Source organism: Nyctibius grandis, chromosome 2, assembly GCF_013368605.1.
Source record: "Nyctibius grandis isolate bNycGra1 chromosome 2, bNycGra1.pri, whole genome shotgun sequence".
Classification (NCBI taxonomy): domain Eukaryota; kingdom Metazoa; phylum Chordata; class Aves; order Nyctibiiformes; family Nyctibiidae; genus Nyctibius; species Nyctibius grandis.
This window is the reverse complement of record NC_090659.1, coordinates 52,376,968-52,402,726: the sequence shown is the minus strand read 5'-3', so window position 1 is coordinate 52,402,726 and position 25,759 is coordinate 52,376,968. Positions and strand designations below refer to the sequence as shown.

Here is a 25,759-nt window from a genome sequence, read left to right as displayed (position 1 = left end):
TTTCTCATTTGAGGAGGCAATGGAGATGTGAACATCCACAGAGATTACAGCCCTCTCTTGCAGTTGAGTCTGGAGGGCATAGCTGACTGGATATTAAGATAAAAAATATGGGCAAAATTCTCCTTTCACCAGCAAAGCACACTTGCTCTGGGGACTTTCTAGGAATATGTATTCCCATTCTGCTCCTGAGGTTATGTGCATATACGAGGGCTTCTATGGGATTATTAATACAAGAGGTGGAAAAAAAAGAAGAGTTAGGAGCTACAGGAAACGGAAGCCTGAGTAAAGAGTTATTGGTTCTTCTCTGATATGATTATTTTGTGCAAGTCTGTTGATTTCTGTAGTCAGTCATGTTTAAAAATTAATGATATTGCTATAAACCCACATTAAGGGCATTGTGAAAAGTTACTTCCAAGCTTACTACGTAATATGTTGTCATATTTGAAGTCAACGGGACCGTTTCTCTCTGTAACAGCGAAGTTCAGTAGCAAATGTTTGCAGGCTGGGCTCTAAGATACGAAAATAAGATAAGCCCATTCAGCCTCTGAAGTACAGGTATGGTACGTTAACCTAGTTAGTGAACCCATGGGCTTGCAAAAGACACCAGTTGCAGAAGAAATGCCCAGTAGAGACCAAGTCGCACCAAAGAGAGCGGATGGCTTTTTTACATCAGCTGTTTGATGTAAACAGCCATGAGCATGAGACATATTCCCAGAAGAGAGCAGAATACATCCCTGAATGTGGCAATTTACAAAATAGGATTATATTTCCAAGAGGTAAATGCAATACTAAAAGGGTAGTAATTATCATATAGGACAGCTATGTAGTAAATTTAGGATTTCATCACAACATTTGGGAATGTTGAACTTAGCAGCAGTGAATGAATAAGCCCAAGGAGATGAGCCAGAGCTGGCTTGGCTGAAAGTCATCCAGTCTTTGAACAGCTACTGTGCCATCTCCATAGTCAGCTGCCCTTCACAAAGCCCAAAGCACTAAAAGCCTCGATGATGCAGGCAGGTAGCCACCACCTTGAAATGTACACGTTGATCTGAAAATAATAACTACAATAACTGAAAGAAAAAAATCCCACATTTTTTTTCTGAATTACTTTGCTTCCTGACTTATTTTGTTGGTATCTGTTCTTTTCACAGCTCTATCTGCATGACCTGTTTTGTTTTGCTCTTGCAGCTGATCAGCAAATTTCAGCTTTTTTTGTTGATAAATTTTAAAGTTTAGTTAAAAAAAGAGATCATTAGATGAATTTAGAAAAAAATAAATCCTGGCATAATCTTTCAAGCATGTCTTCTGAAAAATCATACTTCATAATTCTCCAAGTCTCTTTAAAAGAAACACACAACATCCTGTAGTAGCAAAGTTCAGTAGTGAACTTTCTGAGAGCACCACAGAAAAATAGTGGAATCGAAAATATAGGATGAAGCCTGAGGCTATGATGATGTTAACATTTATAAGTCAAATACGGGTCTTGGAGTGCTTTTGTCAGAAGGCGCCTGATGAAAATGTTAAGCTGGCTATAAACAGGTGAGCTTGGGTAAATGAGGGCATGTGCGTTTCACAATTAAATGATCTAGCCAGAATATCCTGAGTAGGGAATTAGAAGGTCGTGTGACAAAGCTAAATACATAATCAGAAAGGTGAAACAGTTCTCTCACATATATCAGTTAGCTGATGCTCCTTAGCATGAATTGTAACAGTTTTTGTGGTTGCCTATCAGACCTGCTGCTTCTAGAGTTACCACAAAATTCTTTTGCAGAAGAAGTATTAAATTACCTGCAAATATCATGTAAGAAGATAGAAAGAAACTGATTTGCCTGTATACAGGGGGCTTTTGTTGTTGTTTGGTTTTGGTTTTTTTTTTAAAAAAAGACCAGGACACTAAGGACAAGATGTTAAAAATAAGTAATACATATAAGGAACCAAGCCCTTAACTACCATAGACAAAAAGATTTTTATCCTTAGGGATACAAATCATGTCACATGGAATGAACAAAAACATGTTTAAAAAAACCCAGATGCCACATTATTCAGTTAATAACAGTACAGCAGTAAGTTGCTTGGTCATCTTATTTTAACTTAGGATGTTTAAAATGTATTCTTCCTATAACAGCAAACCTCTTATCTATGCCATTTGAAAGAAGAAATCCCTTCCTATTTTGTCAGGAGATGTTAATGTTTAAAGAACCAGTCTTAGTCACGGTCAAACAAACTCAACAGTGATTTCAAAAAACACAAGCCAATCAGACCAGAATAAAATCAAGATATTTCATATAAATAAATTCAGATCACAGATAAACAGAATATTCAGCAATTAATATATATAATGAAGAAATCTAAAGTGCTAGTGGCAAGCCGGACTGCACTCAATAGCTTCGGATGAGTAGCAGTGATGGTGTCCATACATCACTTGTCTACTTTGATCTCCTCTCTCCCCTTTCCTCCTCCTGTTTCTTCCCTCGCCATACTCTGTTGATATGAATCCCAAGTAAATTCTTTAGGACAGGGAATGGTGCCTTTTTTCTTAAGTGCCCACAGAGAGCCCGGCATAAGCGCTGCAGATTGCTAGCGGCAGCTTCTACAATATTGTTAATAGTAAATAATAATATGTGGCTGTCGGTTCTGATCAAAACATTCATTTCAGTTGGAGTTATTCTTCTTATCAGATGTTTCTGCATATGCTTATGGAGGCTCAAGATCAATGTATCTTCTGTATAAGTCTGTTTATTTCTTTTAAAAAGGAATTCAGATTGAATTAATTGTTCTGGGAGTGAAAAGATTTTTTTTCTCCCCAGCATAATAATTTTCTTGATGGTTATTCTTATCTCTAAGAGATATCAGCTAACAGTAGAGTATCTGCTATTATTAGCATCCAGTAAGCAGATACTTCCCGAGTTTCCATTGGGAACAAAAATGCACAATTTTAAATTCTACTAGAATATTTAATTATATTAGTTGATCAGGAACTCTTTTCACATAATGGTTATCTCCTCCTTTAAGAGGAAAACTGCAGGCATTTTGGATGAAAGGATGGATCTGCCACTTTAAAGGTGGTGGTGGTTCTTTTTAATATTGGTGAACGCTTTGAAAGGCAGGACTCTGTCTTTGTCCCTTTCAGGACTTTTTAAGCAAATATGTCACCTCAGAAACAGGATACCAAAGCCATTATAATATGGCTTATAATGGCCATAATAATAATATATAATATTATATAATTATGAGAGATCTTTTTCCATTTACAAATGTACAAACAATTTTTACAGGAGAGAGAAATCCAGCCCACCTTATCTTTTCTTATCAGAGTGAGCTATTAAGTGGCTTTGTAAAATAATTTATTCTCCTTTAATTTGACATTTTATACTGGTAGCTAAGCATTTCCTTGGACTTTTTGGAGGGTTATCTTTGTTACTTGCCTTCCCCTTCAGCTCTCAGGCAAAACTGGATGGGAGCCACTGCATTATTCATTGGGGGTGCTGACATGACTCTGCCCCTTATCGCGTACTACTGGTCAACAGGTACAGTGATGGCACTTAGCTCCCTCAGATATTTGCATATATTCGTCTCTCTTGTTAAAATCTGGACTACAGGACCAGAATCTGAAATATATAAAATATTGGAAAGAGTTCCTATTCGCAAATAAAAAAAACCAAACTTTTGCTCTGAGAGCAAGTAGGCATTTCTCATAGAGGCAAAGAGGGAACTCCACCTTCCTCTTCTGAGTGGCCCATGGGTCACCTCCCCTCCTCTCAAGGGACTACTGAGTCTTCACATCAGCTTACAGTCCTGCTTTTCTCATTGAAGCTTAATTAATGATGATTATATAATCCTCCCAAATGGAAAATCAAATCTCTTGTATTTGATTTAGCACAGCCAGTGACTCATGCAGTCACTCCGCACAGCTTGCACTGCTGTTTCGTTGGTCGGCCGCTCTCGCTTGGGCACAGCTAATTCGAGGGCAGTTCGCTCATGTGCAGGCAGCTCGTGTCACATCCCTGGTGCAGAAATGTCCTTGCAGCAGGGGTTAGAGTATGGTTTCCTGCACACCATCCCTGGGACCAGCCTAAGTGTGGACCCTTCTGCTAACCTTGGCACTGGGCTGTGCAGTTCCTCTAGCCTCCAGCTATAGCTGAGCCCAGGAGCTCTAGGGAGGGTGATCTTCTGAAAGACTGAACACATGCCGTGAGCTATGTGAACTTTCCCAGGCAACATCTGGAGCTTGCACATGCATCTCCCTGCCCCTTCTTGATTGGGGTAAAGGTGCCAGTGACTGCTCCTCTGGGGGAACAGCATGGGTTCCATGTAGGTTGTGCGTGATCTGGCTCCCTGATGGCAATCCTGGTCACAAGTGACCTTTGTAGATATCAGGTATTTGTTCTGCTTTAGTAGAAAAAACCCTCTCTTTGGCATCTCAGTGTTATAGTACAACAGCCTTTAAAGCCCTAGAGCTCCCACTAAAGTTAGGGAGAGCAGCTAAGCCCCTAACTGGCTTTCTAAGCCTCAGTCCTTCAAATTAATCCGTTCAAACCCGTCCCTATATGATGTTCTCAGCCACAAGTCACAATGCAATTAATAGAGAAGGTATGAGAGAGGAGGGAGCGGGACAAGGTCACTGGGACCCCAGCATGCATGACCCCTTCCCCCATGCACCACCGTTATACGAGCAATGAGCAATAATAAAATGAGCCTCAGAAGCTGATAATTCAAGGGAGGTTACGTAAAAGGTTATGTGGAAGTAGAATAAAGCTAGTGACATTTCTGTTCAAGAGGGTAAAAAAAGACCTACCAGTTCTTCAAAACATTAGCGAAGGTTAAGTGAGAAGGAAAGGTGAACGATTCATTAAGACTGTCACTGCCACGACCCTACATTAATGAGAATGGAATAGTTAAGTATCCTGATGGGATACAGCCTGCCCAGGGATAAAAGAGCTTCCCCGGCCCCAGGGGCTCAGGCGTCCCTGCGGCAGGAACGTGCAGGCAAGGTGGACTCAGAGGATGCTCAGCAAACCGTTGGAAACAAAGGTAGGATTTGGGGTCGGGCAGCTAAAAAGGAACAGCAGAGATTTGTATTTAGAGAAGAACATGCTGTATCAGTCTCCCATGTGTAAAAACATGCTCACACTTCCACTGCTGTGAAAAGCTACAGGGAAAAGCATTCTTGAATACATTCGTAAGGAATGTCTCCTGCTAATTAAGCTTAATTTGCAATTTCTGTCTTTCTCCCCCCACAGTATGCTCAGCTAACTCTTTTCTTATCTTTAGCTTAGCCTCCTGCCTCCACAAACACCTCCGGAAAGCAGGATTTGGGGCCAGTTGATCCTACGCACGTAGGATGAGCACTGCCCTGTCAGTGATACATCTCTCCCACACCATCCTTCCCACCACTATCTATCTTTCTTGCCTGCTTGGTCTCACAACTGGAGGGGTTCTGGCTGGAGAACAGGTATTTGTTTAATGTGAGGAAGAAGAGAGCAACTACCGGCAGGTCCAGCAGGTGACAGCCCTGGGGTGCGTGGGCTGGGGGGACAGTGCCCAATAATGGGGGCACCCTGGGGCGTGGGGGGCCAAGCAGAGGCAGGAACCCAGCCCACTGCTGCGCCCATCAGATGCTCAAAGGTGTCCGTACCACAAGTCTCTGTGCCAAAGCGCAGCTGCTTGCCCCCAGCCCTGGGGCTGGAAAGCTGCCCAAAGGGCGGCTGCGTTCATACGGTGCTCGCTTGACCTGATGTCCTCCTTGCCTTGCTCAGGGTGCAGCCGGATGACGCAAGAAGCCCGGTGGAGCTAACAACAGCCGCTTCGGAGGTTTGCACCCTCCTCCAGCTGCTCGCTCTGTCCTTGGCCCAAGGTTATCAGCTCCCAAGCAAACAGAGTTTGCTGCTGCTACATCGCAAGTCCAGTGCACTCGCTTCCAACTTTGCTGGGAGGTGATTTCGGGGCTGGATTAAGAGCCAGGCTGGTGGGGGGTGCAGAGGGGGCCATGGGGGTGACCCCCGGCCAAGGGGGAGCAGTGCTGGGGACACACTGGTGAACCAAGTATTTCCACCAGGCTCTGCACCGAACTGGGGAAACTACAGTCAGGATGGGCAAGCTGCTGTTCTGCACCGGAGAGAGGGGAAGGGTGCCAGGAGGCACCATCTCACAGAGCGGGGGCAAGGGCCATCCCCTCCCCACTGACCAGAAGGAGAGACAGGAACAAATTGGAAGAGACAAGATAAAGTGGAAGATTTAGAGAAAGGTGGCACAAAGAAAAAAAAAAATAAAAATTGAAGCAGAAGGCACATGTCCTATTTGAAAGCTATAAGCTGGAGTCTTTGGAAAATGATTTTGTGTCTTCTGAAATCAATATGTTCCCATTTAGTTTATATGCATTAAGCTAGGTAAGATATCTGTAATGCAAGTTTTATCTTTCTTCTGACAAATAGCCACTGATACAAATGCTGGGATATGAAATCCTAATGGGTAAGAGGGCAATATTAAGGTCACACCAAAATAAAAGGCTGAAAATCCTTGAAGAAAATGGATCAGAAATTCCCCTGGTAGAAATGTATCCTTATGAGTCAGCATCTGAAATCCGGTTTCTGCTCTAGAAAACAGAACAGCTTGGTGCACGCGTCTGTCAGGCAGCTGCATTTAGCTTCATTCAAACTAGAAAGCATACAGGCAGTTACATCTTTTATACAAATAAAGCCTCAAATCAGATGGCACCAAACAAGAAATACATATCTCCATCCTGCACGTAGGTTTCTATTCTAGTCATGTGGAGCAAGAGCAGAAAGTTAAACGGGGACAGGGACATTTTTTTTCGCAGTGTGGCGTGTGGTTTTTGGAAAGCACGGTGGGGAATTTTTTGCTAGGATGACCTATTATTTGGAACAATACCAGCAACTTTGGAAATGCCACTCTGGAGTTCAATCAGGCAAGTAACTAAAGCAAACTTGGGCAGGCGGGAGAAGGGAAAGTAATAAAAGAGTATTTCATTTCTGACACTAATGGCCGTGCAGCAATCTGTTTGTTAGGGAACAGGTGAGGTGGAAGCCTGCTCTTCATCCCGTGGAAGATGGTTTCCCTAGACTGACTGTGGTGCGTTAGCGACTACGCTGACTGTATTTCTTTCCTTTTATTTTTTTTTTTTTTTTTGGAGAGTATTGGGTTCTGTAGGGCTGGAGAGGAATGTAAAATGGCAGCTGGAGAGGGAGGCGAGTGGAAGTGTCCTCAGTCACTCCGATGCCAGTGGCAGGGGACCCCTCACCACAGTGAGGGTTGCTGGGTGCAGGCACTCAATTATGTGGTGCTGCCTCCTTTCCCCAAAATTTTGCAGAGAAGGGTGAGAGGGCAGATTTGGCAGATTATCAGTTCTGGCACAGAATCTGTGTTTCATGTAAGCCAGCAGATAAAGTAGCAAGCTTATTATTTAGCTAACAGGTGGAGTCTTAGCACATGGTATTAGTGAGCACAAACAAACCCTCTGAACGTGTCATTATTTGCAAACTTACCCAGAGTCCAGGATCACGGCTAACAAATGAAGGGCAGCAACAAAAGCAACTAACACAATTTCACTCTTCATAGCTATTCGGCCAGCTATTGCAAATCAGCGGCGAGATCCACGTGAAGCAAAATTTACCCCATAATGTTAAAAATAGTCCCTTCAGTTAAAAGCCTCTCTTGTTCAATGGAGCAATACTTATATTTTATTTTACAGAGCTAAAGTAACATTTATACAACAATTAAAGCTTACCATTGCTGTAAGACCGAAAATTTCCTACAAATTTTATGTATTCATATGTTGGAAATTCCTTTGGGTTCAAACTTCCTCTCAGAAGATGACAATAAAACTCTAGTTCATTGTCAGCTGGATTGTTAAAAGAAGAAGAAGAAGAAATAAATATACTATTCAAGCTAAACACAACCAACGGTGTCTTCCAACCCCAATCTTGCAACTGGCAGCAAGAGAGCAGCTTGTTACCACTCAGAGTCCTGTACACCGATGTGCTATATACATTGCAGGATCAGAGCCTCTGCAAGGAATTGCCTTGCGGGGATGCAGGTTGTTCAGCACTGTGCACAGGTCTGCCTGCAGCTCAGGGACAGCCTTCGAGACTAACTCTCCTTTCTCATACACCACCTTCATCACAGGAGTTACACTGCCATAGCATCGGTGTAGCCATGGAGGGAATTGTATCTTTCCTTTATAGCTTTTTTTTCTGTTTAGGCTTTCCATGACTCACAGCTGATCTACATCTTGTGTTGGAAAACTATGCCTAATTACCTCAAAATATCTATTAAATTAACTGGCATATTAGCTATCAATCAGCTGCAGGTTTTGTATATGCAGTCGATAAAACAGCTGTGTGTCTTACATCATCGTGTGTTTTCTGGTTTCCTAAGTCTTACCTCCTAGAGTGAATAAGGGTAAGGCAAGTAAAAGCGTTTTTAAGAAAAACAAAATTCAAATTGAAAAATAATTACAGATTTTACAGATACTTGTCAACTATAATGCAAACCAAAGGTATGCGGCATAAACATATCTCTGAACAGCATCTTACTTGAACAGGCTAAAATATCAATTAAGATGTGATTTGTCTCAGGTGAACTCTCAGTTTCCATCGGCTAACCTATTTTCCTTAGCTGTCTCAAAAGATATGATATTTAATAATTAACATAACTGCAAGTAGTGTTAGCCTAGTAAAATAAAGGCAATGAGTTTCCTTTAAAAATAGAACCAAAAGGTCATTCCAGGTGGGAAGATCTTTTTAAAAGGCTATGAACCTAAGTTTTGTATTGCACATCACACAAGAAATTCTTTCTGAGAGAAAATTTTTATCCTGCCCGTGCTTTTTCATTTACTGGGGAATATAAAATGAAACTTACTTTTTAGGTAATCCGATGAGGCAGAATCTGTCATAAGCATACAAGAAGATAACATTTTATAAATTTCTGAATGTTCTTGTTCTGGGAGGAAGTTTAACAAATTCTGATCCAAGACATCGCACTGCAAAGAAAAAGAACCTTTGAGAAAAACAGAAATATCACGACGAGCAACGCTTGAAGAGGTGCACAGCAATGTGGATATGGAGCCTGTGGCAGTTGACAGGAGTTTTCCCACTGATTTCCAGGGACTCCTGACAAAGCCTAAAATGGGGGGGAACCTGCTGGGCAAACCGAGCAGCTGCTTCTCCATGGGCCGGTTCTCAGCTTAATTCTCAGGACTCAGCGGTGCTCCTCTAACTTTTCTCAGAGACCATCAGATGCATCAGGTATAGCCATACAATTAAATGATGAGACCTGGAAGTGAGCTGGAAAATGGGTGCCTGGCTCCCCACTCTGCTCGCCAGCTCCAAGAACAGGCCTGTTGTGGATCGTTGGAGCTTGCTCTCTCCCCCTGACTAGTGGGAGCAGTGGGGCTGGGAGCCACCCTGGACCACCAGCCCTGAGAGCCAGGTCAGTCCCGGATCCAGCCCCTCCCTGGGGGAGCCCCTCAGCTCTTGGGAAGTGCCCAGCCATTGCTTCCCCCTTCCTGCATCCTGGAAGTGGGGAGTAGGGAGAAGGGGACTCCCCTGTCTGGACATGGCTTTGCAGCAGCAGTAGTTAGTCCCCAGGGAGGGGAACTTCACGGTGCCACTGGCACAAGCCCTCTGGCCAGCCATGGGCTGAATGCCCAGGTGCCTCCAGCCCCACGGTCAGCTGGCATGAACCTGAAATCCATCCAAAATCTGTGTACTGAGATTGGGGAATGGAAAGAGGAGATGGATTTGTGCAAAAGGCCCAGCGTGGAGAAGGCAAAGAGTCTGTCACAGGGTTGCCAAGAGGAAGGTCTCACTGTGTTCAGCATGGTGACTAACCTAACACTAGAAGAGCATATCTGAAAGGAAGTCCTGAGATAAAGTGACCCTCTAATGGCATTGACTTACATCCATCCCACTCGAGACTACCCCGGGCTGCGCTGGCACACTGACACAGCTTTGCGTGTCGTCTGAACAGCTGCTATCAGACTGTATAGTCGTGTTGAAAATGTGTTAGCCCTATATGAGACTGGCAAGTCATTAAACATCAACATTTATTTATGCATTTACAAAGTCTGTGCTTTGGTTTCCCTCTGCTTTCTACCCGTGCCTGCTGTTCTGTGTGGAATTCTTGTTTAGAGTAGTGAAATGCATCCAGTATACTTTGAAAAATCAGTATGCTGTGCTTTATACACTTATCTTGATGAGATAATATATCATTTTAGATTATTCAGTTATAAGTATTTATTACATGTGCTCGTTACTTGAATACTCCTTTTGTGAAGAATACTTAAAAATTATTTTTGTGACTTTAGTGTATACCTTATTAATATGCATCCTACTGATACAGTATGTGATTAAGTTTTTATATATATGTATAAATATATATATATACACACATACATTATATAATGTATTTTTATTTATTTTATATATACACACACATATCTATATACACACTTTATATTTATATTTATATTTTCACAAAATATAGTACATTGTTCATGTAATTTTGGGCATATGAAGAAAGAGCACCTGATGGGAAACTGCAGTGGTGAGTCTTGTTCAAGGCTTATGGTACAATCTCAGAAGATATTTTTCCTTCTCATTCCCTTTCTACCTGTAAATGGTAGACAATGATACTTACCCACCAGTTTCACATATGTCTTATGGAGGTTAATTGATCTCCCATCCACTCAGCAGTAACTGCAGGAGGACTAGATATGAGCTGTCACCACTCCTCAAACTCACTATTGCTTCTTCAGTGACCTGAGGATGTACCACCTTTTGTCTCCATATTGTGACCAAGCTCCAATTCAAAACCTATTATCAGTTCTGCAGTGGCATTTCTGTTTAAGGCGATAGCTGCAGAGGCCTGTGACTACACCTGTGGTTGGAATTGCAAGAGACTTTTGTTCCACATACCCCTCAGAGCAACCTCCTGACCTGAGCACCAGCTATTCATTGATTTGCAAGTCCTGGCATTTATACTTTTTGCCTCCATCACATACCATATCCAGAATTTAATTTGGCTTGCACCTTTGCTGTTAGGAAATATGAACTTTTTTTAAATGAGTTTGAAAAAAATGGTAAGATATCTACTTCTTACTGTGTTTCACAACTCATGCCTCCTGCAGAGGTTAGGCACACCTGTAAAGCAGCACACAGAACAGAATTTCTGGATCTTGTATATATCAAGACTCCAACAATGTTCTTGAATCAATATTTCAATCAAGAATATATTAACAGGTCAATTAGAGAGAAGGAAGCAAATAGTCCACAGTCTAGCTGGAGCTGTAGGAAATGCCAGGCAAGCTATTCAGAGCTAATTCTGCACCAGGCCCAAAGAGCAGACATCTGGTGCCATGGCAAAAAGGTGACTAGAGAGATGGACAAAATTTAATCATCACAGACAAAAAGGTGTCAGTTGGAGTGGAACAGTTTGCAGCTTTGTCTAATTATTGTAATTATTCTGCAGTGGGCAGTTCTGCCCTGCTGGCAGACACAGCCACAAAGCATTGCTGAATGAGACAGGCAAAGCAGATAAAAGATAAATTACAGTAACTGTGAGTAGCGTGGTTAGATGAACTACATTAATGTGTATTTCAGTGCTCAAAGCAGAAGATTTGCAGAGTATTTTTTTTCCCCTGCAGTCACAGAGAAGAAAGAATTGGTGTTTTGTCCCTCAGTGACTGAGTTTAGCTTACAAACAGATCCTGGAGGTAAACAAAATAAGCCACATAGATTTTTCCAGATAGCACTCTGATCAGTTTTAAAACTTAAAAAGACATATGGAAAGAGCAGCATGGGACTAAAATTCCCAGTGTGCACCTAACTGCACGCTCAGCTGGGCCCCTACCCACGACCGTAGCGATTTGCCGACCTCAGGCAGGCAGAAGCCTTTATTGCTTGCTCAGTTGCGGTCACTGAGATGCACCCAGTCACTCCGCACATGTGGGCTGGTGGGGCAATTGTTAGCCATTATCACTCCATCAGCTCTGCGATGGTCTGTGGGAACTCCTGCTCCACCTCCAGCCCCTGCAGGTTGGTCCCTGGCTTGGTCTGCTACCTGCTGCTTCTGTGCGAATAAAAAGTAATGATCATCCTTGTCCTTGTTTTGGGCAAAGATTATCACACAAGGCATGACTTTGGGAGGGAAAACCAATTTAGTCTCTGATGGTCCAACTCAGGAATTATGAACCTGAATCCGTCCACGTTTAACCAGGGCTTAAGGTTTTAGGCACCGAGTCTGAAATGTGTATTCCTGAAGAGCAATACTTTCCTGCAGCAGATCTACCATCTCCACTAAGAATCAGTATTTGGAAGGGATAGCAATAAAACCTCCAGACCATAAAAGACAAAAAAATACCACGGAAATCAGTAAGTGTATGAAGACCCAACAGACTGCACACAGGACAGGGCTCTCCCTGCCTTTGAAGTAAAGGCAAATGTCAGAAAATAATAAACTACTGGTTTTCTCAACTGTTGAGGATTAAAGAAAACTGAAAGAGATAGATTCAATTCAATCTGTTGTTGCATAGCAATATTCTTGCATTTACCAGGAGCTGCCGCCTTTCATCAAGTTCCTTTTGTCTCAGAAGAAAATAAGTTTTGTTCATAGTACAGCAAGGTAGTGTGTGTGAAATACATTTGTCTGGGTGGAAAACATAACACATATTTGGTGAAAAAGTAAACAAGAGAAAAAGAATTGTAATTTTCCTAAGAACATGGCAGGGGGGTGGTACAATAATGATTTGGCAGCTGTTTTTTTCTCCTGGGCATGGACTTATTTGAGACCAAGCTACTAAAAATGAGTGTGAGAATTAATCCTTAATTATTGTGCCATTTCTCCTAGAGCAGCCTTAGCAACAGGAGCAGGGTTCAGAACAGTCGCTCTCCCCTGCTCCTCCAGCCCAAGCAGTGCACGCAGGACTGTCTCCCATGGCACGACCCAGCAGCCCGCAGATAAAACAAGCCCTGTGTGCCGGACCAAGCGCCGAGCATCAGCTCCACCAGCACCTCCCGGGAACGGGGTGTGCTCCCCATGGGAAAGCACAGCTGAGCTGTAGGGGCAGTTGCAGCCACCACCTAACTCCCACTTTTCTGAATTCAGTGGGGGTTTTGTCCTTTGCCTCCCTGGGAGCAGAATAAGGCCCTTAACAAGCTCCTCGCTGGGCTGCCAGCGGCACTAGTGCTATTCTCTGCTAGCTCAGAAATCAGAGATGGAAAAGATCAGCCAGGTCACCCTGTCCCTCCCCTGGCCAGAGGATTCCTGCAGAGTTTTTTTCCATTCAAGCTGAAGTGCCTCATAGCAACAAAAACCTGAAGGGTATGAATCAGACGAAGAGAGGACAGAGCTGATCAGCAGCAGCAACCAGCATAATGCAGGGACAAAACCACTCACTGCAGTTTCAGGAAAGCACCACCCCCCCACCACCCTTTTACATCTGTTTCTAAAAATGCAGGGCCCAGTCCTATGGCATGTAGTAGAAAAGCCAATGCCAGAATTACTCACCGGTAAATGCCCTAGAAGAGGTGTGATGCTGTCAGACACATAGATGATGCTTCCACCTGTGGTTACTGCTATAATGAAGCCATCTAACGCCTAAGGAAAACAGACAAGTGGAGAGTGCTTTAATAGGAACGAGGGGTGTAAAGAGGGCGTCTCATCGCATGTTGATCAAAACAGTTTGACTTCAGCACCATATTGTTATCGAGTTGTAGGAACGTTATCTCAAGTTGCAGAACAGTAATTCTCTGATTTTACAGTCTGATTTGACTTTTACAACATTCTTTGTAGTCTAGTAAACCTACTATTGAGGCAACAAAGGGCTCACAGGAACATTTCATGTCTCAGTTTTTAAATTAATCACACATTTTAATAATGCAAAACGACTAAGACTGGATCCCTTGGAAGTTACTAAAATGAACATTTGAGCTCTGTGTAAATATCAAAGGACGATGAAAGGATGCGGTCCTATCTCAAAATGGTACTTCTCTGCAAACCCCATAAATCTCAGTTTGTATTAATGTAACATTGTCTAGTACTGGGCTTTCATGTAAGTAAAAGCAATGCAAATGATCAAACAATCCTTAGCCTGAGTTTTAATTGAGTGATTTATTTTAAAGGTCATGGTATTAGATTACTCATTCCAAGAGAAATTCACCCTTCTGCAGAGTTTTTGCCTCACTTTGGTCCTACCTTGCAGTAAGCCCCTTCACTCCTAGGACCAAAGGGTAACATCAGCCTTATCCCCATCCACTGCACAGGGGCAATTTCACCTTCAAAATTAGTTTCTTCTTTAGTCTGAGCTGCAAAGTTTTGCACTAAGTCTTGTTCAAAGCTATATATAGGTAGATTTCCAGATCTAAAGCAACCTACTCTGAGCAGAACCATCCCAAAAATTTAAGAGTCAATAACAGGTGCTCAGAGACTATATTAAAACCTTCCCAATGTAATAGAGGAGTCACTGGTGAAGCTCCCAATGCCTTCAAGTGGAGCAGGTCTGGGTCCTTCCTGTCAGTTCACTGGTGATCTGAAGTTGGTGTTGCCTGCAGTATTTGAGCCATACGGGCACTGCAAGCATGACTGAGTCAGAGCAGAGTTTGACTATACTCCAGAGGCAATACCTGGTCAGGAGAGAGGTGTACTGCAAACAGCCTGATCATGGTGACACGGCATTGCAAAACCTTACTGCCAACCCAGGCATGCCTCCAAGCCAGACTAGCAGTTGATCCTGTGAGCCGCAGCACATCCTTCCCCCCTGCTGACTTCAATAAGGGAAAGAATTCTGAGAACACTGGAAAATGCTAATTGTTTTTCAAAAAAAAAAAAAAAAGGAAAACACAAAGCCTTGAATAAAGACACAAACATATGTTCCGTTTTCCAGAGAATGCTGAGCACCCACAACTATTTAAGTCAATGGGAATCTGCTGGTGCTACAATCCTTGAAAAGCAGGTCAATAACTTATACCCGAGTAGAAAAGCATGTGTTTAGCATCTCTGAAAACCCTCCAGCTGCTATAGTTAGTTCGATTTTGTTAATCTAAGTGCAAAGAACATGTTTTTCTGTAGTGTAGTACATTCAAGCTGTTTTCTAAAAAAGCATGATAGCTGTTAACCTGCAGAAGAGAGCAGTGGTTTTACAAGACAGCTGGATTGTGTATGTTACTATGGTGAAGGTTGTTGTTGTTGTTGTTTTTTTTTAATCCAGTCTTTATTTCATATCCAATGCAAATTATACAAAGTGACTCACATCAGAATTTTGTGGTAAAATCAAGTTAATGTATGCATACATAATTCTATTTTTATTTACTCGCAACTGGTCCTTCCAATATTAAGAGGGCATATCTCACTTCAAAGATTTCACTACTGCAGCAGTCCTAGATGGACAAACAGAGCCTAATATCCACTCCTATGTCATTTGATGACAGCCCTTTCAATGGGGTAAGAAAAGGCAATTTTCAGGAAAGTTGATGTATTATCACAGTCAGTTGTGCTCTGATTCTGTTGAATCAGTGCTTGAAAAAACCCTTCCCATCTTTTAATAATAGGATGGGAAAAACTTCAAGCAGTCAGTCTTGTCCAAATGTTAATAAAATAAGATTAGTAGAAAGGCAAAAAAAAAAAGAGAATGAGGAGCAGCTGGCTCAACAGGACATCCCAATACCCAATGTTATCTTGAAGGGCGTGGAAAATCACAGTAGCAAAAAGGTGATTTATAAGCTGGGAAACTAAAAGCAATTGTTTTAATCTAAAATTGTGTGGCATACAAGTAGAATCAACAAAGGCCCAGCCAGTCAAGACAACTGTGAATTTATTGCTATCCGAGGGAGATATTTCAGTGCAGACTGAAGGAGTTATGTATGTTAAGTTCCTGCACACTGAGATGGGAATGGATGGTTGTCAGCGCAATGGGAGCAAAGCGTCTTGTAACGCTAGACCAGGAGAGTCTCATCACAACAAACTGCAATGTCTGAGGGACTGCCAGACCCTGGGGGACAGCAACGTGCCCCAGCTTCGTGCCACCCCTTGGTGGGTCAGGCTGCTCCCCCCGCATCCCTCCCTGCCTACTGCCAAAGCCTGGATTGTGCCCCATGTTCACATCATTTGTGGGAGGAGGAGAAGCTTGTTCTCAAAGGACACTGTGGGGCCATGTAACCTCCATGTGTTTAGTACAGGAGAAGATGAGAAGATCCTTGCTAAAGGTTCTAGCTGTTACTGAGAGAGAAAAATACATTTTAGCAGCTCATTTGCATTTCATCTCGAACCTACATAAACGCCATTGAGTCACCTCTCTTCAAATCCCAGCTAACGTTAAAAGCACCTATGGTATAATTTAAAGGTAATTTAAAAACTATCATTGCAAAATAACCCCGCTCTCTGTTAGAATAAAAAGTGTTTGATAAGGGCCTTGAAAATCATTAGAGTGGAAGTATTAACTGTTTCAACCCAAGAAGAGCTGTCAGGTTTTATCTGCTTGTACAGCACTAGAGGGACGTGACCCTGTTGCTTTTTAGGTGATAGTCTTGCATAAATATTAGGTAATAATAACGCCTTCCAAGAACAGAAGAAAAACTGCCGCGTGCCCTTTTCCTCACCTCTGTTTGTAAAAAAAAAACGTAACCTGTGATTTGAATCTCTCCCCTGGATTGCATTTCTTGGGAGTCCTTGTGCGGCTTTGCAGGCTGCGGCAGCATGGTGCAACGGCACCATCGAGAGTGAAAAGCAACGTGTGGGGACTCTAATCCCTTGTCCCAGTGACAGCTCTGCTTGATGGTCAAATACAGCAGTACCTGAAACCTCCTCTTTTGGAACTGCAGATGACATTTTATTCTAGACGCATGGGCATTTCCACAACTGCGAGACAAAACTGGGAGAGGTATATATGCGTGTTCACCTCCAACATCAGCTGGGTGAATTCTTCGTTGCTGAGAAATGAAGGCTTCCAGTCCTGCTGAATTTCAGAAATCTCCGTCTGTGCTGAGACTTCTAGACAAATAAAACATTTCATTTTTTTTAAATTCAAAGAAACTTGTATTTTGCAAGACTATATATGAGTTGCTATGAAAAGACAGAAATCACCTTTATATTCAAAAACTGCAGTTTTCAAGCATGGGTTTTGCACACAGAGACAGTAATGAGTACCTAAACTGGGCCCGATCCTGAAATGTTTCCCTCATTTTTTACTCAGCTCAACTTGAAGTGACTTCAGTGGGAGCCTGTATTCACATAGCCATTGGCCTCAAGCAGCATTACTTGGGTATTGATTAAAAGATAAAAACCACTTTGCATGAAATTAAAATCAAGACAAGGATTAGCATGTGTCAAATTGTTATTTACAATTTACAGTGTCAAAACTAGGATGCCAGAGAGCTAGGGTTCAGCCTACAGCTTCTGTGCCAAATAGGGAGCAGCAAGAAAACTCCTTCAGAGGAGCCCCAAAGGGCCGTGACCCCAAACAGCAGAACTGTTGCTCTGTTCTCCAAAATGTGATCGAAACACGAGCGTTTGCAGCAGCCTTACACCGGTGCTGCTGCCACCGCTCTCTCCTGTGCCTACCGCCAGCCTCATGGCGCAGGGCAGCCCAGGAGAGGGAACAGAGCATCAGTGCCTCATGCCAAATCCTGTCCGGGGGGTTTTGCCCCGCTGTTGGCCAGTCCTGGCCCCACAGCAGCCTGAGGAAGCTTGCTCCCCAAGGGCTTTCCATGGAGGGGTGCAGGCACACCAGGGTAACAAGTCACAGCCGCGCACTGAAACTGGGGACCATACTGGGGGTAGCTGGATGCACCCTGGTGAACCGTTTCCTTCGAAAAACAGCCACTCGCGTTAGCTCTGCCTAAGTCAGACAGGGTTACGGGGGACAGATCTTAAAATCTAGAGAGACTTGAGCTGGTTTTGTTCGCTGTTCGCTCCGCTTGTCTAGTAGAGAGGGGATGCTGAGCACAGCCTGTCTTCTCCTTTCAGCGCCGCCTGCTAATTAATCCTATTGATTAACACTTCCAGAGCATGTAATATTCAACACTCCCTATTCCGAGCACACAGGCAAAGTGGCCAGAGAAGTGCAAGTGGCTAAATGATATTAAAGACAGTGAATTTATACTGGTGCCTGTGCATATTGTCACCTAGAAAGAAATCAAATCTTCCGTTCAGGCTTTATTAGTGGACACGCAGCCGTCTGCTTCGAGTGGCTCGTTCGGCTCGCTTTCTGCACTGCTGGGGGCTGTCACCGGTAGCATGGTGGCTCTCCACAGCCCCCATGCTCTTATACAGAGATTTCAAAAACAGAGTAAGGAAAAAGAGAGATCAGCCCCGATTAGTCTTTTATTATATAGTCTCAGAACATAGGCTACTTTCAGCAGATCCATAGCTTGGAAAAGCTGATATACATGAAACAGCGACTGTTAGAAGAATTACTTGAGCTTTGGGAGATTCTGTGGATTATGAAGGAGACTGTTTATGAAGCAAAAAATCTGAAAACTGACCTTCTCCTCCGTTATAACTAAAATCTTGGTTTAGCCTACTAAATGAAAGGCAAATACGATTGGAAAAAACAGATCCAAAGTACACGGAAGATAATCAACATTTTTAAATGCTGATGCTTTTGTATTATATTGTGTGACTACTAATCTAGTTTAAAAATGGATAACATTTGCTTTTTTTAGCACATGCACAAAACCCAGTCACAGTTTGACCCAATTGCTGTGGAAGGATTTGTGATTGTTAGCTTTCTTTTACCTAGTTGTTCTTCCAGAAATGAAGTGCCTTTTGGAGTAAATTATTTGGGCTATCATCAGCTAAACTTGCCTACACTTATTCAAATCTCATGTGATTGTTCTTTGCTTGGCTTTATAATTGAGCATATTCACATCCTCCTTTACTCTGCCTTGGGCAGCTAAAAAAAAAAGAAATGTTATTACTGTCATTTTTTAATAGGTATATACAATTATTAAACTTTTAGATATGCTAGTCATGCCCTTCTGTACGAAACCATCTTGTCTGCGGCAAAAATTCATTTAAGGAGAAACTGCGCTCCAACAGAACCACTATAATTATTTCCTCAATAAGTTTGACATTTGCGATTCCATTATGCTGGGAGTCATGATATAAGAGTTTTTATGATCTTTCCCATTTCACCCAGAGCTCTCCAGGGAGTGACAGAAGGTGCTGGATGAGTGAAGGCGAGCCTGGTGATGCAGTGTATCAGTTCACGAGACCCCTTTCTGCTTTGTGGAACCAGAGACGTTCCCTATGGTCACCCGCTGAAGCCTCTTCCTCACAGGAGCAGAGCAAGAGAGCCCCATTTTAAACCAGTGCCCTGATTTATAAGGGAGAAGCACTTTAGCTGGCCACTGCTGGCAGATGTCCGCACATCACGGAGCCCACAGTGCGCATTCCTCTCATCGACTGGAAACTAGACCAACCAGACTACACCAGCAGGGTCAGAAATTTCCTCTGCCCTCCATGAGGGTACATTTCTAAGGGACTTAACTGTCACTGCTGTGTGCATTTAAAAAAATTAACTCCTGGCTTTCTGAGGCTGAGCTTTACTAATGCAACTGCACGCTGTGCAAACATGACATAGTTTCTGCTTGGGCAAACTTGGCAAAGCACATCAGCAACCTATGGATGCAATTTGCTGAAGCCAACTTCAAAAACTGGGGCCTCTTCTAGTCTGAATTTTCTGCTCGCTGTGGAAAATTGAGTCCTACACAGTCCACTGAGGAGCAGGGGGGCTGAACAGATTGCTTCCCTGCATTTTTCTGCAGAGAAGCTGAGGCAAATGCTTTGTTCTTCTCCTCAGAATACTGCAAATTTCAAGAAAGGGAATCTTCCCTCTGGCCCCAAATTTCTCTTGTTCAAAGCATCCCTCTCCTTCACATGTGCTACAGGGCACTGCTGCCCTCCTTCCCTCAGTTCCTGCCATTCACCCCTTTCTTTAGCAGCTTGAGAGTCATCCTCAACTAAAGAGCAGCCAAGGAGATAGATTTGGGCAGCACAGTGCCTGCAAATGATCTTTTTTGATGAGATGATAGAAAAAAAAATACCTTATGTTGGCACTTTTAGGCCCCTTGAGCCATTCTGATAATCACTGAAGGAAAAAGCATATTGTAGTAACCGTCTGGCAAGTTCATGAAGAGCTGCAGTAAATCTTACCATTGTGTTTCTGCAGAAAGCCAATGACTTTTTCCAGCACAGTAGTTTTGTCCATTTTGCGAGTGTTGCCTGGAAGCATGGAGCTGAGCTCTTTGATGAGAACATTGAACTGGTCGCGCCTCTTCTTTTCAGACTTGTTACGCGAAGCCCTGTAGACAGGTTTAAAAAAAGGATGAGCAGACAAAGGGGAAAAATCATCACGTACCTGCTCTTTGCAATGTATACACATAGAAATTAACTTGCTGTGTGCTTCAGTATGTGAAGATCAACACTGGCCTTCAGCAAAGGTGCAGAGACAAGTAGGAAGCAACTGTTCCTACCTCCTGCTCTTGTCTTTGGGCCCCCTTTAGAGTCCAGCGGGGAGATGGAGGCTCTGCTCTCCCCTCTGTGCTTCCTCCTGACACTCCGGTCAAGCCTATCAGGTCAGCATTAAGCCTGTAGGTGAAGGAGCTCTATCCATCTCCTAGGTATGTGCAGGATCTTGAAAGTTCACACAGCCTCTGAGGCACTCAGAGCAAGAAGAAAGAGGAATACTATGACAACAGTAAAATCATCCATAAAGGAGAAGAGTCGGGACTGGTAAAATGATGGGTCATACCCATCTGTGCAGTCTTAACAGGAGAGACAGACCCTGGTCCTGCAGTTCAGCCATTGCACTCAAGCTGGGCCCATCTAGAGGGACCTACCCACTTTGGTCACAAGTCCTCTGGCTACCTCCAAGCTGGCTTACACAGAGGAATTGGGCTGTTGTCTTCCAGTCTTTAAGATCAGGGACCTGAGTAGAGATTGCTGCAGCTCCCATCTAGTTCATATGCCACCTAGTTCAGTCTCCTTTCCAAGGTGACAAGGGCAAGCAAGAGGGAAGGCATCAGCACGTCTCATCCCAGCATGGACCAGGTCTGAGGCTGGGATGTGTTCCTAGACCTGGGGGCTCAGAAGTGCTAGCAGGGGTCCCCTGCTTGCCACTAATCTCTGTGTGCCACTGGGCAAATCACTTAAGGTCACAGTGCTCCGACTTTTTAGGTGTGAAATGAGGACTCTGCAGCTTTCTTTGCCAGTCTTGTCTGTTTAGGTTGTAGACTCTTCAGAGAGAGCCTGCTTGTGCTGCTGTGTTTGAAGAGCTCACAGTAAGAAAGGACCTGATTTCATTTGGGGTGTTTTGGCACCATTATAATACTGTCATTAAGGCTGTTGATAATTTTTCAACATGTGCACTTTCTTTTTTTTAAATTATATGTCAACCTATACATGGTCAAGGGTTTTCTGAATTGTTCCCATGAATATGACAGTCGTTATTCTTGGAGGGTATCATCTGGACTTCCGTAGCCATGTGAAAATAGAAATAAATGTAATGCATAAGGTTTGTCTGTTCTTCTGAAAGGTCCTCAAGCAGACAAGATTTGCCTTGTTAATTACGTCAAGATCCAAAAATCTGGTTACATGTAGACAGGAAAGAAAAGCCAAGAGGCCGCTTCTCACTCTGAGTTTCTCAGTCCCAGCTAACTCTGCTGTACCTCATAAGCAGCTCTGGATTCACACTGCTGAAAATCAGAGCAAAATGTAGCCCAGCATCTACATCCCCCCCAAGGAGCAGAATGGCAATAAACATTTTCAGCAGAGAAATCACTGCAGAGGCTTCGGGATGTTACTACTGACAGAGGGGTAACTTTTGTTTGTCTTGCTCTGAACGCACTTGGAGATACAGTGGATAGAAGCCAACACTTGATTATTTTACAGCTTTGAACACAAGAGATTGGGTGGATACTGCCTGACTGATTTCAGCCTTTTCTTATTACAGTGCAAAAGGCTGTCAGAACAAGATGTGAAAAGCTCCAGCCTTCTCCTATTTCTGTACAGTTCAAGGGGACGTTGAGAACATCAACATTTTACTTCCTCGTAATTCAATCCTCAGTTCATTTTAAGCTCAAAGGGTCTTGATCTCCCTGAAAATAAAATAAAACACCAACCATCTATAGGGAAAGTGTTGCTTTTTCCAAAAAAAATAAAGGTGCCTTGACAAAAATATAAAGTATCTATTTTTAACACAACATTTTATTCACAAAGGAAATATAAAAACTCCTCTAGTGGAAATAAGTCTATGAAGATCTGAGTTGATGATCACAGTAAAATCTTAAAAAGGAAAAAAAAGAGAAAAAACCCCCACAATTAGGACATCTAAACTATCCGTGCACAGTTGTAAATGCTTTGTTCAGTCCAGTTGTAAATGTCTTCAATAATGCAGTTTTCATCACTTCCTTTGGAAGATTATTCCCTAGCCTTGCTTACTTCACTGCTAGGGCATATCATTTACAGTAAGCCAAAACAGTCCCTGTCTTAATTCCATACTATTTGTCCCAGTTCTCCTCCCTCCTCACTACTCCAAAAAAATCCTAAGGGAAGAAACAGAAACAGTATGAATAAAATCTGGATTTTTAGTGAATACAGCTAAAGGCAATGCAGGACAGCTTGAATTCAGAATGACCAAAATCACCCATTTAAAATGTGTTCTAAATAGCCATTTTCATTCTCTTATACGTTTGCTGCTTATTGTCTTAAAGAGAGACTGATACTTGCTGACTAGTAGCCATTATATCTTGCTGATTTACAATAAAATGTAGCTTTACATTATATTTCGTATTTCTTTTTGCTGTCCAGTGGGATACACTATATATGCATCAAAACAAGTAACCGTACTAAATTTACTTTTTATTGGAGTGGAAAATGGCAGATGATAGTTCTTATTTGTAAGCACTTACTTGTGGTTCACTTCAAGCTGGTTTTGTCTGCCATTTGGAATTCAATTGAATTGCAAAAAAATTATTTTCAAATAATTTACTATTAAAGCAAGCTAAAAGAAAAGCAGAGAAAAAAGTGCACAAAGCATGCTTTTTGTTTAAGATTAATAAATCTATAAAACAAAGTAAGCCTCGTCTAGCATCAAAGAATTGAAAATGAAATGATGGTTTCTGATCCACAGAAGATCAGTGGACCTCAAAGAGGTCTTTGATGCTCCAAAGTGTGGTGCCATCATATCCACATTTTAGTCCTCGGGTCTTTGGAGTGAAGTAGTGCCTTTGGGAGCCAGAGGATGCAGAATGGGGCTCAAAATAACCAGTGTCCTGAAGGAAGAGCTATGCATCTTGGCCAAATACTAAACACCTGGCCCAGGGGTGGGAGTGCAGGTGCCTCTCCTGAGGAGAGGATGGACCCTTTTTTCATCATGGGCAGGATGTCTGTGTAATACAACCTGTCCATGCCTAATAAATTGCAGCAGGTAGTAAATGGTGTGCATGTGGGTGTGCTAGTCACACTTCCAACTTGAGAAACCCAGCTTCTGGCTTGGGTCAATCCCCAAAGAGTTAGATCCAGAAACTTCCAGTCTCACCTACTTTTGACTCAGAAAATGAAAGAAGAGAACAATTTTCTTGGCTTTTTCACCCTCTGTCGCGTTTCTCAGCACTGAGGGACCCGATCCTTATACCAAATGGAAGAAAACAAAGAAAACGATTCCCCTGCAGCAAGGGACAGATGAGAGTCCTCAGTCTTCAACACACAATAGCAAAATGTTCAGCCCATGGCTTCTCCCAAGTTTGACTCTCTTTAAAGCTTTGGAAGAAAACCTGTAGCTTTTAAATGATTCTGAAAGGTTTTAGTATATTGTAGTAACTTTAGACCTTCATGAAGCCTCTCATGATTTCAAACTTAATTTCAAATTTAGATTTATTTCCAAAAAGCAAAATGTACTTAAACTACAATTTCAGGAAGCAATTTCCTTTTCTCATTTTCAAAGTTATAATTTTTTTAATCCACCTTGATAGAGGCCTGTCCCAGGGTATGACAAAAATTCCCTCCGGAAACAAACGTCATGAAAACCGTACCAGATGGTGATGACAATCGCTGATAGTGAGGATACGTGTTATCCTATTTTTGTCTTATATGGATTTACTTAATGCATTTTTTTTAAACAATCAGCAAACAAATATCTTGAAGATAATCAGGCTGCAAGCATGTGAAGCGGTGATGCAAGGTGGGCTCCATTCCCCTGCTCCCCCCTTCCCTGATCCTGGGGCTCTGGGGAAGCGTGACACCTCCTGCTGTGCTACACCCTCTCCTGAGAGCCATCTCTTTGCCATGCGGCATGGCGGTGGGAGGCATCCCTTCCCTGAATCCACCTCCTCCCCTGGCCCCAGGTGCCTGCCTGGTTGACAGATGGTTGGGCAGAGCCACACGCAGAGCCATACCCCATGTTGGCCCTCTCCCACAATGAAGCCCCCCGTGAAGAGCGGCAGCAGCACGGCTCCAGGGGTTGGCAGACCCCTGGCCTCAGCGGATCACCCCTTGCAAGCCTAAGGGGAGGCGGTTAGGTCAGCGCTTTGCTCACAGTATCTAAGGCAGACCTTCTGCAGCCTGAGCATGCACGCATTAAGAGGAGGGAGCAAAGGGGAATGGCTGAGCTCTCTTGCTGCCTGTGCTGACCTATATTGGTGAGAAAAAGCTGTGGGGAGGAAAGAAGTGGAGAAGGAATCAAAAGAGATGAAACTGGATCAACTAGTTGTGCCTGGACTGGAAATACTCTCATTAGAGGGAACCAAGGGGAAAAATGTGGGCAACCCAACGCTCCCTCTCAAGCAATTAAACTGAGGGCTGCAGTATCGATAACGCATCCAGAAAAAAAAGCCTCACATGCTTCCAAACAGCTTTTCTGCAGATGCCAGTCAGATCTGACAGTTACTAAGAGTTTTATTGCCATGGGTCTTCTGCCTTGAAACACACCCTTCCACTCCCCACAAAGTGTTCACAACAATTTCCCGCCAACCGGGACTTGATGATGGAGTGCAGAATGTGTGTGAATAAAGGTTTGTGCCAGTTTAGGGCTGACACAGCACTTTTTGTGGTCTTTCCCTGCTCTGAAGCTAACTTCTGGGTGTCTTCTCATTACTGTGAGATAGGCACATTTTTAACCCACATTTTTATACACTTGGGAAGCTCAGATGATGTATTATAGTAGCAGGAATATGTTGTTGGTTCTTCAGTTCTCGTGTTCTGCAGTAATGTGAAGAAAACGATCAATGCCTTGGCTTTTTTGACATTTTCCACAGGAAACAGTGCTACGTTATTTTCTTATTACAGGGTAGCCAAGAATAGGAATCTGTGAGATGGCAGTTTTTCAAGTTGTGCTTGGCTGTATTTTACTCTCTCTCTCTTTGATTAATTGATTATGGATAAAACAGCTTCTGCAGCAACAAACAGTATCAAGCTCATCACAAGTTAAACAGAGGGTTATAAAAGAAAAAGTGCTCACCTCTTTGCCCTGTCTTTTTCATCTTCATCCATTAGATTGTCTAAGCAGTTTTTTCTGTTGAAGGAATGCGAGAATCATTATGAATTGTCATTTTGTTAGCTCTACTTGCAGGTTAATCTCAGAGTCGCTCTATTTCATTTTAATAAGAGTGATGATATCCAGGTCAGATAAATGTGTCAGCAGTGCTTTATGCCACAGTCCTTGATTTTAGGAAACATCCATTGTGGATAATGTTATTCCTGAGCATCACACAGGCCTTAGGGGCTCCAGCCAGGGATCAAGGCTCCCAGG

At 42.9% G+C, this 25,759-nt stretch overlaps 1 protein-coding gene across 1 annotated transcript in view; it reads right to left on the bottom strand.

The window, feature by feature from the left end:
• The window catches only part of NPAS2 (neuronal PAS domain protein 2), a 54,514-nt gene extending 28,992 nt beyond the window's left edge, over positions 1–25,522 (bottom strand). The window contains exons 1-6 of the mRNA XM_068421587.1: positions 25,469–25,522; positions 20,167–20,315; positions 16,910–17,001; positions 13,525–13,614; positions 8,878–8,998; positions 7,745–7,858 (exon numbers count right to left, since the gene is read on the bottom strand). Coding sequence (XP_068277688.1) covers positions 7,745–7,858; positions 8,878–8,998; positions 13,525–13,614; positions 16,910–17,001; positions 20,167–20,315; positions 25,469–25,500 — 598 coding nt within the window. The 5' untranslated portion in view covers positions 25,501–25,522. The remainder of the gene's footprint in view (positions 1–7,744; positions 7,859–8,877; positions 8,999–13,524; positions 13,615–16,909; positions 17,002–20,166; positions 20,316–25,468) is intronic.
• Positions 25,523–25,759: the final 237 nt, after the last annotated feature.